At 44.4% G+C, this 18,683-nt stretch overlaps 1 protein-coding gene across 1 annotated transcript in view; it reads right to left on the reverse strand.

Moving 5' to 3' along the window:
• The window catches only part of LOC140217285 (transmembrane protein 117-like), a 58,946-nt gene extending 40,600 nt beyond the window's left edge, over positions 1-18,346 (reverse strand). The window contains exon 1 of the mRNA XM_072287701.1: positions 18,160-18,346. Within this exon, the coding sequence (XP_072143802.1) occupies positions 18,160-18,346 (187 nt within the window). The remainder of the gene's footprint in view (positions 1-18,159) is intronic.
• Positions 18,347-18,683: the final 337 nt, after the last annotated feature.

An 18,683-nucleotide genomic window follows, 5' to 3' on the forward strand; every position in this document is an offset into this window, starting at 1 on the left:
AGAGGCGGGTGCCAAATGAGAAGGCGTGAGGCTCATGACGGGGAGGGCGCGGGACCAGTGCACCATTCTGGGAGCTCCTGCTGCGGTCCCTGAGATGGCCCTGAGGAAACGTCTGCCTGTTGGCGCGGATGCAGAGTAGTGCCTGGAGTGACGCCGTTTGCAGCAGGCCTGGCTGTTGCCTGCTCGTAGCCGCCTGTCGGAGCAGCTTAAGGCTGTGTTTGGGACGAGGCCTAACCGAGGCCTAACCGAGGCCTTTGCTTTGAGGCCACCGCTTGCTCGAGGTGGCACGTGGAGCTGTGGTGGTGGAAGCCACCCGCCTGACGCCCGTTCGAGTGCACTGGCCATGGTAATGCAACAAGGGGCTGTCGCGCCCTGTCGTCAAGCCTTGGCTCACCTCCAACAGGAATTGTCACAACAGCTCTCTGCCGATCATCGTCACCATCGGAACTGAACCTGTGAGACATTTTTACTCCTTTCTCGAACGCTGTGCGTAGGACTTAATGTTGGCATGTGTTTGTTTGAGTGACTTCGTTCTGTACTCTGTGTTTACTGCTTGTTTTGTTTCACTTTACCATCCACGATAAATGTTGGTTTACATCTATCTGCATGTCTCTGATGTTCATTACTGCTTGACTGCACACAGACATACGTGATGAACAACTGTTACAGAGGTGTTTCCTTGCGCCGTCCTCTTCATCGTTGGTAATGGTGTAGCAGCACCAGTACAGTCCTTTGGTAATAGAGTTGACTCAATGCATGTGCTTGGGGTTAGGTGATGAGGACGGGTCTTGTGCTGTTGGGCCTATTGATGCCGCAGCAAGACAATTTGATGAATCTAACACAGGAGCAGCCACATGAGCCTCGACAAAGGCAGGTTTCAGCTAGTCCAGGGATATGGTGTTGCAATCATTGACGAGTAGAGTATCCGCACGTCTGACAAGGTACCGACCGTTGTATGGTGCATCGAGAGCACGGCAAGTGGGTTCATTGTGCAGTCATACGTTCATACGTGTGAGCAGTCCCGATGGTGATGTTGGACCAACGACGGCTTGTGTTGTTGGGCTCTGGTAGGAGAAGCATGTGGGCTTGTGAAAAGGTGTGCTGCCTGGTTGACATAAGCTGAGCTGGGTATGCACCCTAATTTGGCCACATTGAGAGGGCAGCCTTGCCCTAGTGGCAGTTGTAAGGAGGTGCCATAGACGAGGTTAGAAGGCACACAGCCAAGGACATCTTTGATTGCAGTGCACAGCCCCGGAAATATGATGGGAAGAGATGTGACACACTGTTTGTGGCTGCTGGCAGCCATGAAAGCAGCTTTGAGCGGCTGATGGAATCGCTCCGCAAGGCCTGTGAGTGACACACTGTAGTTCTGAAGTGGGCGTTGCTCAGGAGTCTTGTCAGCTGCTGGAATAGGGCCACCTCGAACTGCTGGCCATGGTCAGCGACAGTCTCGACCAAAGTCCCGAAATGGTTTATGCATCTAAAGACAGGGGTAGTGCTGCTGGCACTGCTTCAGGCCAACGTGTGAAACAGTCGACGGTTGTAATTATACATCAGAATTCCTTGGAGAAAGGGAGGAATCAGACTAAGTCAACGTGAATGACAGCAAAACAGAATTCCTGGGGAGCAAATTTGGTCAGCGGCATAGTACAGTGCCTGTAGACCCTGCACTGTTAACAAGCAAGGCACAGGCGTGTCCAGGTGTGTATGTTGCGTTCAAACAGGACAGACAAAATGTTAAGCCATGAGTTGCTGTGATCCACGAATCCCAGGATACAGCAGATGATAAACCTAATAAAAAACAAGCTGGCAAAGTCGGAATGGGACACAAGGATACTGGCGTTCGGAAACCTCATTGACGTTTCAGATGATAGAGATGCCAAGGTCGAGAAAGCGGATGTCTTGCAGGTGCAGAGGTATTCCACCTTGGTATTCAGTACAACAGAACATCACTCATTCATTAGTTCAAGAGCAAAAAAATACAAAACACTAGATTCTATTCAACAGAAATTCTACTGGTAAACAAATATTTTCCACACCTTCATATACTATAACTGAGCTGTAATCAGTGCCGACATACTAATTTGGTGTTTCCTTTAATAAAAGTCGAGCGTATTATATATCTTGATTTCTATATGCCCAAGTTACTGACAGTTTGCAACATTCTTGTTATACAATGCTAGAAGACTCCAGATGTGATGCACTGTATTTTCTTGCCTAAAATTTGTAAGCGCTAAATTTCGTGAAAAAATTTCCCAATGTTCTATATTCGATTCGATATTCAGCTTTCCCTTTTTTCCTACATTTGATTTGATGTTCAATTCGAAATCTACTTTTCGGTGTTTGCACACACCTAATACCATAATCTTTTCCTCAACTATAAAAAAAAAAAATTGTGGGGTTTTACGTGCCAAAACCACTTTCTGATTATGAGGCACGCCGTAGTGGAGGTCTCCGGAAATTTCAACCACCTGGGGTTCTCTAACGTGCACCTAAATCTAAGTACACGGGTGTTCTCGCATTTCGCTTTTCCGCAACTAAGTGGTATATTAAATACCACTTCATTGGCACAGGGTATCAAGAAGAACTTCAGTTTGGCCTAGTTGGTGTTTACTGCATATCATATTGACCGCATAGTCCCCGTCTTTATTTGCGGTCAATAAGATATGCAGGGTATCAAGGGCTTGGCGCAGCATTTCTTTTCGCACACCATTTCCTTCTTTTGGCCACTAGCAAGGGCACACAACTAAGAAACCTTGAGAGGGGCACTGTAGATGAGGTCGACACTATGTTTTTGCCCAATATTTTTAAGGAGGTTGTGTGGAATCATTAGATGTATGCCATCACGACGTACTTGTTTGACCTCACGTGGCGACATGTTGGATGACGCCTCAAGCTTAAGAGGCTTGGAGCCTACATCAACCAGCATACTTGAAAGGAATCCCGATGCTCTCAGATGCGAAACCTGAAGGCTGAAGCTATGACTGACAGTGTGTACACATGACTTAGTCAAGGCTGGCATGAGGCATGAAGAAGCAATGCTCCGTTTCACTAGTTTAGTGTGAGACGAGTTAAAGGGTAAAATAGCTTTGTGAGAATGCAGCTCATACTCCCAACAAACATGGCTGTCACAATTAAAATACAGAGCTAAATCCAAACACCGGAGTATACCATTATTAGGAAGTTTCATCGTAAAAGAAAGAGAGTGAACATTGCTTAATACCGTATAAAACACGGTGAGCTACTGCAGTATTGTTTGCATTAGGAGGAACAGATATAATAACAAGAAAATCTTCCACATATCTATGTACTTTTAAAACATAATTCTGGCTCAGTTCATGCAAAAACAAATCGTCAAAGTTGGCTAGATAAATGTCACCCAGAATGGGTGCTAACAATAAACCAATGCAAACACCATTTTTTTGTATGTAAGTCTTACTGTTAAATGACACAATGGTAGAGGCCAGGTAGAAGGCTAAAAGCTCTAGAAAATCTTATGTCATGATAAGACAGCCATTCTGAAATGAAACAGCACCACATGAGTCAATTGCTGCTTGGACGGTTACAAAAAGCTTGTCATGCAGTACAGAATAAAATTATTCCTTAATGCCCCCTGACAATGCAAAGTTCGCCCCTGGTGCACCCATCTTCAAAGCTTCGACTACCAAATTCTTCAGCACAAGTGGGCCCTATAGTGCTAGTACACTGAGGTGATGCTGAAGGATTACACTGATGTTGCGTTGCCAGCTATCCCTTTCTGTAACTATGGCCTGGGAAGGACAGAGTAGCTTGTGGGTTTTTGCAGAAAAACATACCTTAAGCACGCTGCCTTTGCATGACCTGACTTAGATGCACTGGGTGCAAGGTGCATCCAGTTTCATGCCACAGAGCAGAGCGGTTGCCCTAGTCTTGATGTTCACAGGTGTGCTGTCCACTAGTCTGACGCACTTTTCTATGGCTGAGGCAGCTTTCTTATTGAAGATTGGTGTTGGGAGAATGACGAAGCCTCCTTCCTTGTCGCTCAGCATTAATTTGAGGTCAGACTTCCTGAAGAAAGCCGCTGTACCACGTAGGACTGAAAGGCCATCTGTGGTGTCGTGTCGAGCATGTAGTAGAACATAGAGGCTTTCTGAGAGACACTGCTCCATTTGGTCGCTCAGCGATTTGTCCACAAATATGACTGCAGACAAATCGTCAAGCTGTACAGTAAAACCTCGTTAAACCGTACCTGCTTAAACAGCATTTTCGTTTTAAAAGTAGTAAAGTCAAATCCCCGACTCAGTGGCCATTGAACATAATGTGTTTTGTATTCGCATAGACCGTACCAGCTTATTGTGTACGTATTGGTTAACACATAATGTTTCCACTTTTCTTTGCGCAAACACGGCGGTGCGTCGTCTCCATCGGGCGGCCCGGCAGAATAGTAAGCCTCAGAGATCAGCACAATGACCTCCAATCGCTCTGTGTGTTTGCGCATGAAGCCACATCAACATCATTTCGGCGCTGTGCCAGAGAGCGTTGCGGCATCATGCAAGCTGGAGCTCGCGTCATGCCGAAACTCGGATAAAAAAGACACCAGGTGCTTAGCATAGAAGAAAAATTAGACATTGTTCGTGCTATCGAATGTGACGCAGAAAGTCGGCGCTGGCTACTGTTCACTACGGTGTGTGGGATTTGGAATGCAAAGAAGTTGCTTGACAGCGCTGCTGCGACCATGAAGAGATGTTGGCTACGAGGTTCGACTTTTCGCCATCGTTGCCTCTGTCGTTGCCGAAGTGTCGCCTAGCAAATGTGGTAAGGACAACATGGAAAGCAACAGCATGGGCGATTCAGGCCCGACAGTGGCAGAAGCTGTGCGTTACGTCAGCCTCATGAATGCAATCGTCGCTACGAGAACAGCAACCCGCAATGAAAAGGTGCCCTGCGACTTCTGCAACACTACCCCGCCTGTGAACGGAGATTATGCAAGGCCAACGAGGAATCTGCCATGCGAGTGTTTGCCGAGAAGAGGGCACTGGCTTACAGCTTCAGCCAGTTTGAGGCCGCTGTCGTCGCTGCTAGGCCACCGCGGCATCAAACAAAAATAACATGGTTGTCGCGCGAAGTAAATAAATACTGCATGTTTTTCCTCCTATCATCGCACTCTCTCCGAGTTCCGTTTTTGACAGATAAGTGGGCGATCTCATGCTATTTCGGTTAAGCAGTACTACCGTTTAGTACATACTTTTTCCGAGCTCTGGCCAACTATGGTTTAACGAGGTTTCACTGTATTGCCAAGATGAATTTTAAACGAGATCGTCTGGCCCTAATGAATTAGGTTCCAAAGCCTGCATTGGCTAAGAGGTTTGTATGGGAGTCATAGGAGCTGCATTTATTAAAGATGAACTGCACAACTTTTTCTTGCACCTTTTCTATTTTTGATATGTTAGTTGATGTGTGCGGAAATCGGATAATGTTAGAGTATTCTAAGATGGAGCAAACAAAAGTTGTATAAGCTAGCAGTCTGGTGCCCTTCAGTACAAGGTGTCAAAATTGTCTAAGAAACAAAAGTTTGCATAATGCGATTGAAGTAATGTTATCAATGTGTAAGTTCCATGAAAAGTCAAAAGTGAATGTAAAACCTAGGTGCTTGTGGCGATTTACTTTTCTCAGGCAAGTCCCACCAAGAATGTCAGAAAATTCCAAAGGCTTCTTTTTTGTTGTACAGGACATACATACAGATTTAGTGGTGTTAATAGATATTTGCCATTTTTTGCACCAAATGGACAACAAGTTGAGTGCCCTGTTTAAAGAATAAGCACTCTTTGTTACTCCCACTTTCTTTATAAATACTGTTTTACAATGATTGCAAAAAGCTTAATGCCACATTCAACGTTAGCAGTAGTGTCATTAATAAAGAATAAAAAATAGCAATGGGCCCAACTCTGGCCCTCGAGGGACTCCTGAGGTGACTGCTACAGACCTGGAAGGAATGCTATCAACAATGATATACTGTGTTTGATCCAATAGGAAGTTTTTGATCCATGCAGTAAGCTTACCATCCTTTATTGTAGCCTCAAGTTTTGTAACTACTTTAACCTAGCCTGCACAATCAAATGCTTTGCTGAAGTCAAGAAGGATCATGTTATGCCCCACTTCGCTTAGTTGTGTGACTGTTGAGAGGCCACTTCTAAAGCCGTGTTGTTGAGGTGCTAATATCTAATATATGTTCTCGCTCAAGAAATACAGTGACATATTTGCAAATAATCTGTTCCAATATTTTACAAGATGCACTGGTAAGTGAGATTGGCCTGTAATATGAAGGTTCATTGATGTCACTATATTTATGTATAGGAATCGCGTTCACTATTTTCCAGTCATCGGGTAGTTGTGCAGATGAGAGTGATATGTGGTATATTATGGCAAGGTATTTTGCATGCCTTTTTAAAAACTTACCTGGGATATTACCTGGACCATTAGCTTTTTTGATGTCAAGGTTAAGCAATAAATTAAGGACGCCGGGATTAGTTGTGTTTATTGAATCAATGATTTTAGGAGGACAAGGCAGGGAGGGAAGTAAGCCATTATCTGTAGTGAAAGCTGGGAAAGAAAGGTGATGTATTCGCTCGAGTGGTTCTCCTTTTAGAGACCGTTCAGGTGATACACCTGGACATGAGCAAAAGTATCTCCAAGACCTGTGTGGATTGTTGGTAGTGAAGACAGGCAATGTTGTGCTGAAGTAGTGATACTTTGTATGCTTTAGCTTTTCTCTGAAGTCAACGAGAGTGGAGGTCAGTTTATTCTTCAAAGATTGATTCGAACCTTTTGTTTTAATGGTATGTCTAAGTATTTTTAATTTAAACTTCGCTTCAAAGGCCTCATGCGATATCCATGGGTTTTTCTTTTGTGCTTTGCAACATTTCATTGGGATTGTAGGAACAGAAGGCCACAAACATAAAGAATTGCAAGTTTGATGTGCAGTGTAGTGCAATCAAATTAAATTGATCCCCACAAAGTGTCAACATCACAGCACTGTTTAGAAGCTTCTTGGAGGGAAACATCAAATTTGTGCACTAGGTGACAGAGAACACTCACATCATCTACTCTGTGAAAGTCAAGGACAGCATGCACCAGGTCCGGTTTCGTTATGTTGCCTTCTAGAGAGAGCTTACATTTAGGTATGTCGTGGTCCGACATACAACCAACGATAGCCATCTCAATTCCGTGAAGTGAGAAGTAGTCGCTTGTAACGAATGTGCAATCAAGTATGCTACTTGCAGAGCCTTGTGAGTGGGTTAGCTGGTAGCGCTCTGTTGTGTGCCGTCAAAATGCGCAGCAACATCTAGTTAGTACTGGTAGACTACCTGGTGCAGGTTAAATTTCAGCATTAGATCCGCAAGTGCAGTGGATGAGGCTAGTGCATGGTAATCCAGTTCAGGTCCGGCAGGCTCAAGTCCCCCATGAGGATCACTCTGCTAGTATGAACGTGGCACTGCATAAACTCCTGCAAAGCAAGCATGCCTTCGAACCTGCTAGTAGGGCTTCGATAAACAGAGCCAGCAAACATGCCAGTGTTGTACAATATTGTGCAAAATAAAGCTTCCTTATTGGAGTCGTCAGGACTTGGAGCAAATGGAATATCATTCTTGAGTAGCACAGCCACACCCCCACTATGAGACAGCCTAACTTTACGAATAACAGAAATTTCGTGACTGAAGATGTCTGCCGAGAGCCAGGTTTCAGTGATGGCCACTATGTTGGCCAGTATTGACAAGGGAGGCAATGGCAACATTCAACGATCTGCAACGTTATTTTGCGTAGCTCCTGCGTTTCGCCAGAGACCATGCTGCTGCAAACCTAGGTGATTGGTTGAAGTTGCACTCTGTCACACAAAGTGCGCACAAAAAAATCACAGACTTATTTCACTAAGTTTCTCTTGAATTCATGTTAATAAAGGTGGTCTTTTGTTGAGCGTGCCAAGTCTGCTCTAGAGTGTGCATTACATTGTGCGACCTATAATGTGAAGTGACCTGTATAACAAAGAATTTTGGAGCTCCAGAACAGTTGGTTATAAAGGTTGTACTCCAAAGCGTGCAGGTAGAGAACTCAGTGGGAAGCTTTGTAGGCTATGTATGCGTCGTGTCTTTTGCGTTTACAGCCTTGTGGGCTTTGCACGGACAGCATGACGACACAGCCGTCTCTAGTGCACTCACCTCAAGCCGAATTTACCCCTGCCATTGAATCTCCTCTGCAATTTAAAACAAGATCATCACGAAATGAGCTTTTAACTAAAATAATTAGCAATGTTTTGCCACTGCTTTTTGTTAGGCCAGTCATTTGAGCTGATACAGCTAGGCTTAGTGAAAGACACCAATGCTCCCACAAAAGTGGTTTGATTTGCATCTACTAGATGGCACCACAGAATTTAGTCTTGGCTATGTATCGGCAATGCTGAACACTCAACTAAAAGCATGCCAGAAGACAAGCACAATGACAATTCAGAGCCATTAAGCACGCATTTATCTAAACCATCGAAATGTTATACTAAAGCTGGCTGGTATCAAGGAAAGAACAAATTTAGGAAAGCATAACTGATATTGGCTATACTTGCATATGCATGTATGATATGAAGACTGTAAAAGGCTGGTTTTCTCTGAATGAAAGACAGATGGCAGTCAGCTCTTGTTCTGTGATTCATGTTAGCTTTTCTGTCCTCATTTAATTGTGCTGTTTCAGCTTGCACTGAACCTAGAAGTACGTATTTATTGTAACACGCCCCCTCCACTATAACTTCCGAGCCCCAAGACTGCAAAGTATTAAGTTTAATTACTGTATTATGGTGTTTAAAACGTTCCAAAACCGGAATATGAGGAACACCATAGTGAAAGTCTTTGGATTAAACCTGACCACTTGGGGTTCCTAAATGTGCCCTCAAAGGACGGCACACAAGCATTTTTTTCATTCCATCACTATTCATTTCTAAAACAGTGCCAAAGACGAGCACAAGGAAAGGAAAAACAACACAAAGGTGAGCTCGTCCTGGTGTACTGTACCATATTGTGGTGTGCTCATCGGTGTCTCTGTTTTTTATCCTACGTTATCAGGGATCGAACCCACGACCATGTGCTCAGCAGCAGAACACTATCACGGCCACCATGGCAGGGGGGTTCACCACAGCTCAGGGCGGCGGGGGTTGGGGGGGGCACAGCTGCCAGTCACGAACAGTGCTTTGCGCTATTTTTTGCCACTAACCTGTGCTTTGAGAGAAAACATTGTAACTGGCATCATCCGTGTACGCTGCAGTAGATAGTATATGGCTAGGGTTCTTCATTTTCAGACAGGGACCAATAATTCCCAATTTGTGCATCCCAAACAAGCATTACAAAAACCAAATTCAACCCGATTTTCCCTCAAATTCCACCCTTCTGTAAAGCGTGAGAACAAATGACAGGTGTTACAAAATCAATGAACGTTGCCCTTCCTGTGTCAGCAAATGGTCAAGGTATGTCAATGTTTTGTCTGCGTCTGTGTGAAAGACAATGTTTGTCTTTCACACAGACTTAAAGAAGTGGCTGGCAGTTACGCAGTAAAAGTGGTATTTTTGGCAAAAAACAATATAGGTAGCGTGTGTTCTAAGGTTAAAAATAAGTTCGAAAGAAAGGATGATGCAAAGAATGAATGTAGCGTTAAACATCCGCGCAAGAACCAATTTGTTGATTGCCCAAAAAACGTTGTTTATCAGATTCCTACGACGTGTGGTCGTGTGTACGTAGGGCAGACTGCGAGATGCATTAACGCGAGGTTAAGGGAACACTTGTCCAGTCTGAAAGGTCGCCCAAGTACGCATTTGGCAATGCATTGTCAAGAACATGATTGCTAACCTTGTCTTAGTATCACCGACATTTTGTTTAGGCATAGGAATCAAACCACGAGGGAAATTGTGGAAGCACACTCGATTGAAAAACAAAAAGAAAAATGCAACAGCCATCCTTCTGTTTCATTGCTGGATAAGGAAAATTCCCTTCTGTCTCCACATCTTCAATGTATTTTATTGTAAGTGGTTGTTTCATGCACCTTGCTGTTTTTATGTTGACCGGGTGGCTTTGGTCCACGGCATTTTATCTCAAGTGTTATATGCGCTATAGGCGTGCTCTGTTGACTAGATTGCGCAGATCTGCGGGTATTTAAGCAGGAAGTTCTTTGAAAATAAAACCAGTTGTTAGAAAGCGCTCATCCTTGTGTTGCTCCTCTTCTTTGTCCCTGTTTGTTTGCGTACAAAAAGCTTTTTAAAAAATGAATCTGTTCCAACTAGGCCGACTTACAGTTATTATTAATAATACATGAATATTATATATGCTTCATTTCTGAATATTCAAGCTAATGCCAACATATGTAGTGTATTCAGCGCCTGCCCGCCTTCGATTAACGAAGGCTTGTTAACCATTCAGTATCCATGTTTACATGAACATCACAATAACACATTGCATCCTATTCCCCACACGTCACCCGCATGTAAACAGCGATGATGTGCTAGGAAGCGAACACAGCGCTGAGTTGCTCTGCACTGCGCTAGCGCTGACATTGAGAGACTGTTTTACCAATAACGGTAAATTCTAATGCCCAGCAGGTTGAAGATGGTCACAGAAATGCTGAAAATGCAAATGATAATGAAGGTCAGTTATACTTCACTTTCATTCTGTGGGGATGCGTGACTTACGCCTCCCCTGAGATCTAGGTTTCCCGCATAGATCGTCTCCTGCAGGGCGGCTTCGCCCGCCGCGTGGCCTGGCGCCCGCGGCGGTCCGAGTGGTTGAAGCGCAGCGCGAGAGATGGCGCTAGTGTTGCGCTGCGGCGGGGTTACTTAGGCGCGGGAAAGTAAGGCGCTTGGGCTCTTTGGGTTCGGGAAGCGAGCGGGACGGACGCCCGTGCCGCCCGCGCGTGCGCCGACCATGCTTCTGCGAGACCGTCTCGCGTGGCCGCCTTGAACACCGTTCGCGTGACAGTACGCGCGAGCGACCAGGCGTAGGGATCCAGCATGGGGCGAACATATTCACTCGCAATGCGGTCGCGGTAAGTCGGACTTCTAGATTTGTCGCGCGCCCATCGGCATGTTTTGGGGATAGCAACTCGGCTAGCAGGCATTGATCTATGAAAGGTGCAATAAATGCCCTTGTGACTGTTTGCACTACTGTGTTGTCGTTCCTTTGTCCCCAAGAGTACGGAGGAGAACCGCGTATCTCCCACAATTCATAGTCATATCATTGATGGTATTGCTTCTTGGGGTAATACCTATCATTGTCATCTTTCCTCTATTCAGCACATTCAAAATCAGGTTACCCACATTATAACGCAAAGCCATTTTTTCTCTAACACCTCTTCACAACTACGTACAAACCGCATTCCTCAAGTTACTGATTTGTTTAACTATCATTTAGCGATATTCTTTTTCAAATTGCCCCCCCCCCCCCCCCAACTCAAGAAGTTTCTTACAACTTCGTTAGTTCTGATCTCTTTTTTAATCCTAATAACACAAGGTTTGCAGCACAAGGAAATTTCCTGTTGCCTTTATGTCATACTAACTAAGGAAAGATGGCTTCCTATTTTTGCACGCTTAAACTTTGGAACAGTCTACCATATTCCACTAAGTTGTTATCTACTTTATACTCTTTCAAATACCAACTCAAGAATTATTTGCTGTCTGATTAATTTCCTATAATGTTATTTTGCTAATTAGTAGCTGTGTAATTGGCAATGATTGTGCATTTTTCCTCTTCCTTTTGTTTTTTATGTGTGTCATCACTCAGTTTCTTGGTTATATTTTGCTCATTTCATATTTTGTTTCTCTGCTCTGTATTCCGCTTTATTTTTTATATAACTTCTAATCCAAGGGTCCCAGTGCAGTCTGACTTTGGGAACCTTGTCTGTATACCATTTCTTGTAGCCACTTGTTATGAATGAATAATAAACTGAAACTGAACTGAACCAGGGCTTATGGTATAAAAAAAATGCATCACACCTTTTGTAAAGTATGCCTATGTGCAGCAATGTTCGTGCTTTTCTTCCTATGCTGAAGTGCAGAAAACAAAGTAAGCAAGGGATCACCAAGCACATCTATATTTGTTGTCTTTGTTTATGTGACTTTCTTACAAAAAGTAAATAATGTCTGTAAATGAGGAGTTGTATAGATATTGTTATGAGCCAATTGTGCTGCAGATGTAGAAGAAGGTGCTGAAGTGTAGAGTGCACAAGAGGAAGGACGAAGTGACGTTTATTGTCTGCCATCTTTGTTGTTGCTGCCCCATTTTTAGCCTCCTTGTACGTAATGTCAATAAACCCCCCCTTTCTGTAGATATCCTGGTAACATCTTGGTGGAGTTGCAGGATACATCACGATCCCATCACGGAACTTCAGAACGGACATCTTGTGAGCCATTCAACCATGTCGATTGAGAGGACCACTGCTTGAGCTTCCGCTACCACAACACCAATTGTCTTGACCCAACTCCGAGATCTTGGCTCCGTCTCTGGAACTGACACCATGGACAACGAAGTCTGGCTAATCGAATGCAAATGAGCCAGTAAGAATAATCGGTGGGACCCGACTATAATGCTGGCTAACATCATCTATTACCTCAAGGGAACAACCTGTGCTTGGTTCCAAACACATGAGCAGGAATTGATCAATTGGGACACCTGCAAGCAAAAGATGTAGGAACTCTTTCGGAAGCCAGTTGGACGCCAGTGAGCCGTCAAGAAGGAACATTTATGTCGGGCCCAAACATCTACTGAACCGTATGTTGTGTACATTCAAGATTTATTAGCACTCTGTCGGCAGGTCGACAACAAGATGCCCGAAGCTTACAAAGTCAGCCACATTCTTAAAAGGCATTGCTGCTAATGTTTTTAATTTACTGGTCTATAAGGACTGCTAGACTGTCGACGACATCATAAGAGAGTGCTGACCCTTTGAAGAAGCAAAGAGCCGTCGTGTCTCACAACAATTCGTTCGGCTCCCTAACACTGCCACTACCCCATAGTGAAAATATCCAGCTGCCTGGTGCCGAAAACTTGCTGCATCTTGTATTGCGCAAGATCGAGGCTGGATCTCCATCGGTTCCTCAGACTTGTTCTTATTGACGAGTCCCGCCTGGCAGTATCTTTGATTCAAGCTGTCATATGCGAAGGGTTGGCAAGCGCAGGCATCCATTCCATCTGTGCTCTAAATAGCCCAACCATCAGCACTTACTTTCGACTTCCCTGCCCACAGCCGACCTATCTCGGATATCACAACCCAAACCAGTGGCGCACACATGATGACAAGCCAATATGCTTCAAATGCAATGAGAGAGGTCATATTTCCCGCTATGGTTGCTATGGTCGGCTTCCTTGTCCTGCGTACACTTACCGCCCGGAAGAGAGCCGTTCCTTACCCTTTCATGCTCGCAATGACCCACCACACTATAATATTGCTGCTCCAACTCCATGCTACGACCACCGCTCGCCATCTCCACAGAACCGGCACTCTCTCTCACAGATTGCCCATCGCTCGCCGACGCCATAGCCTCGCCATCCCTCTTTGGAAAAGTGACCAGTGCAGCTCCCGGAGTAGATGCTGCATTGGCCAACCAACTCGGAAATCCTCTGTTGACCCTCGCCACCCGACAAAATCTTTTGGACATACAAGTGGATGACCTGCCTGTTTTGGCACTCACAGACACGGGGCGCAATTATCGGTTATGCGCGCTCGCATTTCTCGCTGTCTCCGCAAGGTTCTGATGCCTGTGGCATTGCCTGTCGTTTGTGTACTGCGCATGTGAGTTTTGCTATCCATCAGACCTCAGCTCTATTCGCTGTTCTGCACCAGTGTCCACATGAACTCATCCTCAGGCATGACTCCCTGCATACCCATTCTGCCCTGATTGACTTCTTTTCTGGCTTTCTACAGTTAGAACTCCCTACTGTGCCTGGTCTGACCACTGAGTCACCACATCGTTTATCTGTCGCCAAGTTTGTTCGCCTTTGACCAGCGACCACGGCGTAGGTCACACTGACCTCAGATCCTGTGGTTTGTGACGACAACTGCATGATCTTTCCTTCCCTAGGCGCTCTTTTGACAAGAAGTGTAACCCTCCCTCACTCTGTTGTGACTATTTCTACGAACCGGGCATATATCCCTATTCTTGACTTTGGACGCACACCACATTTGCTTCCCGAAGCCAATTTGCCTTCCGTCATCACCTGCTCATCCCCACACAGACATTGTCCACGTTGTCCGTCTCAAGCCCTATTGTGCCTCGGAAACCCCTAAGTACCTTGTGTGCTAGTTCTTTCATGTAACTTTGTTCACCTGCACTGAGTCGGTGCTTTTGCCGCCGGAGGGTAGTGTTATGAGCCAATTGTGCTGCGGATTTAGAAGATGCTGACGTGTAGACCGGACAAGAGGAGGACGAAGTGAGGTATATCATCCGTCATTTTTGTTGTTGCTGCCCATTTTTATTGTCCTTGTACATAGTGTAAACAAACCCTCTTTTCTGTAGATCTCCCTGTAATTATATGTTTGTCACGTGACTTGCGAGTTGCTCTCTATAAACGTATGCATCCAAAATGAGATTATGTGTTAACAATTTGTGAAATCTATCAGGTAAATCCCAAACAGTGGGCTGCCAGAGTACAAAAATCCCAATTTCTCTCCAGTTCTCTTATTTAAAGATAAGGCCCGATTTCGGCCCAGAGCCCCTGCTCATCTTTCCCTCCAAATTCAGTGATCTACCAATGGTGCTATTCAAATCTGATATAACTGCTGTACCCACTAGTGCAAGGGCTGATGTGTAGCCCTTTGTGTGCCGAATGTTTTAGACATTTTAAATGTGTTAGCATTTCTATGCCTACCCAATGAGAAATTTGTCCGCCACGTAAGACAATGAATGGCTCATACAGAGGTCACAAGTGCTCGGCAAAGTGAAGCGAACTGCACACATTCAATGAAATCACCCATACAACACACAGAACAGCACACATTTCCATAAAGAACAAACTCAAAACAAGCATATGAACCATCAATAAAGCACTGCATACCCCCTCTCAGAAAATTGAAACAGCTTCGTTAAATAAACCTCAATTCACCTTAATTTACATTACAACATTCACACATTAACATAATTCACATTATTAACACCAAGGGTCGTGGGTTTGACTCTCACCAAATGTCAAGGGTTTGAGTGACTTAATTAACTGTGACTCATACTTTAATTAACAGCAACGGTAGTGGGTTTGAGTGCTGTAATGAACTCTATACTAATTAAAGCTGCCTTATCATGTTTGCTGTTGAACATGATAAGTGGACGACCAATAAGGGTTTATACTGGCCTGATAAAGTCTCATAAGATTGATGACACCGGGCTGCATGGAATTGAGCAAGTGGCACAATGCTTATGCACACTTAGACAAGTACCAGAGGAGTTCTTGTGTGAATTTTTTTCTATCCCCCGTGTGCTAGAGGTTTTACGTAAGTGCTAGAAATTTAATTTTTAGATAACACGCTAGCAGGCTTAAAATTAAAATGCTACTATTTATTTTCGGCGTTGCTGAATATTTTAGTGTTTAACTCAGAAAATTCAAACAAAAATTTACACTTGCAATAAACAACAATTATAATTATGGTAGTTTCTTAATCTAAACCTTACTTGTTCTATGAGAAAAGAAGATTCTGGACAGGCGCGTGCATCAATGCCCAGACGAGTATATTTTATACATATTTTCCTTCAGATGTAGAAACATGGGAAGGCAGGCTGTGCTGCTAGCGCGGGCTATCCCAACAGACACGTATAGAACTTTTTTCTGTTTATAAACATAGGCCCCCGCAAACTTGTGGTTTTGCCTCCTGACGTAGCCCACTAAATTTAGCGGGTAAAAAAAAGGTAATGGGGTGTAGCGATAATGCACTAAAACAGAATCCTGCAGATGTTCAACGCTTTCCCCTGTACATAACCGTAATATTACAAGTCAAGTTTGCCGTAACTTGTATAAAAATTATGAGTAGTATTAGTTTTCAGGCATTATGGTGCCCTTCTTTTATCCAAACATGTAAAAACAGACTTTCCTTACATTGAAAAAAACTTGAAAAGACGCTTTTTATTCTGGTGTAGTGGACTGATAAGGCATGTGACCGGCAGTCTCTTGGGGTCACACACTCACTGCTGTGATCATACGAAAGATCGTCTATGACTCAAGCATGGCACTTAGTGGGTTAGTAGCAAACATGCTGTCTTACACTGTGTTCTGGCTCAACCATAGGGGACAGATAAAGCACTGTTCTTTGAGATCAAGGAAGTGTCCTGGCCATCAGAACATGGTGTCAATCTACAGCTCTTTATTCTCGGCATTCCCAGTCATACAATAGCAGCGCAGTGCCATATTTTCCTTTGGATAGAATTGTAACAAACTCTGATGGCATGAAGGCCATTTTCGTGAATTTTTCACGTGTTGAATGATCACCACATGTTGCCTACTCGCTCATGACATCTGTGCAAATTGCGAAGTTCCAAACCAGATTAACTAAAGAAAAGGTTTAATTTTCCTGTAAGCATATTTCATTGTTTGTCCCGAATGACCAGAAACACTACTCGGCACAATTTTAATTGGCCTCCTATTGACTATGTATACGGGGCATGTCAGTTTACAACTACTGGAGCCCAAACTTGGAACAGTATACCCCCTGATATAAAAAAGAAGTATCCCACAATCCCGGCCCTTTATTAAAACAATACTATATGAGCTTGGTCTTATTATCATGACATTTCTAATTATTGTTTGTGTGCTGCTGTCTTTTAGAGCACGTCTTCTCTATTGCACCATTTGGTTATTGTACTTGTTCTTCTTCTCAGAATGTATATTAATATATGATCTTGTTTAAAGGGCCCCTCACCAGGTCTGGCCATTTTGAGCTGACAAGTACAAAGCATACATTGTGTGATAACAATCGTGTCTGCAAACTATTACATCACTACACGCTGCGGAAAGATCTGAAATTTCAAACCGAACGCCGTTTTTTCTTCTCCTCACGGCCGCTGTGCTCCAAGCTGCAGGATGACATAGTCACGACCCTGCACCTACGTACTCGAGTCTGCAGTGTGACATCGCCCGTGGCGACGTGTGACTTCAAGAATTATTCAAGGCACCATCTGTTATTTGTGTGATCTGTTGCTTGAACTGACGAATGGAAGTTTAGAGAAATAATAAACCACACAAACGGAATGTCTTCGTGTTTTTTTGCTTTACTTCGCACCGAAGCAAGAGAGATGTACTTCCGCTTCGTCGGCTTGTTCCCACGGTCGTGCGGTCACGTGCATAGGTACTGAAACTATGCAATTTTCTACCGTGCTCCAGCGCGAAATCATGCTCTGCGATACGCTTATTCTGCCTCAGTATTTGTGTAGCACTGAATTATACCGCTAGTCATGTTTCCTTGTGCACAGCGCGCAAAATCATGCGCTGTGAGAATAAGACAGCCGGTCGCACTCAATGCCGTCAGCGCAAATGTGTAGCGCTGGAAAAAAAAAAGTGAAGACAGGGCTTCACTTGCGAAGGCTAGACGGGGCGAGTGGAGAGGGAGTCTCGCTATGCAGTGGAGCTTGCCTGCTGAAAACATGGGTTTGCAGCACTGAAATATTTATATCTCGGCTGTTAATGAGCCGACTTGAAAAACTTTTGAGGCAGAACGTTCCCTAGAGGACACGTAACAACTTCCAGCGTATAACCAAAATTTGCTATGGGGCCTGGTGAGGGGCCCTTTAAGGTGGTGTACTGGCAAGAAGTGAGGCTTAAAGCATCAGGAACAATATTTATTTTTCAACCATTTCGCTAGACTCTGGCTGCGCATGCTCGTGAGCACGGGCTCTCGTGTGCAAGGAGGGGCTTCTTCTTCCGCCTGAGACAGCTTAATTCAACAATGTTGTTTCTAATGCTTGAGTCCTTGTCCATGATGCCATTATATCCCCAATGAGTTCACCTGCTTATGAGTAATTGTTACTCATTGACCCACCAGCTACATGTCTAAACAGTGCTTGTGCTACATCATTTTATAGGCAAATAAAGAAAAGAAAGAAAGAAAGAACACCTGGCCCTGCAACTGCGCGTGGCATGCTCGCAGTGAGCACGCACTGGAATGACTCCTGCTGCTCACCCGTGGCTAGTGTGGCATAGTTGACCACAGTGTGCACCTTGTTGTCGGGACCAGTGTACTGGCCGTAGTCCTCCGGCTGGTAGAAGATCTGGTTCTTCCACATGTTGAGGTCCAGCAGCATCACCGCCACAATGATGCCATAGTTGAACCACTTGCCTGCAGCACCACCGCAGTTTGTCAACAACATACTCCCAGCTCCTCCACTTTAGAACATTTTCTCTTCTTGAAGTGTAACTTGACTAGCCCCCCTCCCCCCTTCAAAAAGAAACACTGTTCAATGTCATATGTGGCACCTGGGGTTTTTTTCTGGTACTCAAGTCATTACATTAACACATTAATTGTAGCTGCTTTGCTTCAAGTCCCGATTCCTGTGTGTTGTAACTTGCCACCAGGTCATTTGTCACTGCATTTCTCTTTAGTTCCAGAGATTCCCCTGGGATTACAATAAAATATAGTGAGAATCCTTAACTTGCAATGAATCGGTTTGCGACACGATTGCATTTGCCCTGCAGGAAAAGCCTGAC

This window comes from Dermacentor andersoni, chromosome 4 (genome assembly GCF_023375885.2).
Source record: "Dermacentor andersoni chromosome 4, qqDerAnde1_hic_scaffold, whole genome shotgun sequence".
NCBI lineage: Eukaryota > Metazoa > Arthropoda > Arachnida > Ixodida > Ixodidae > Dermacentor > Dermacentor andersoni.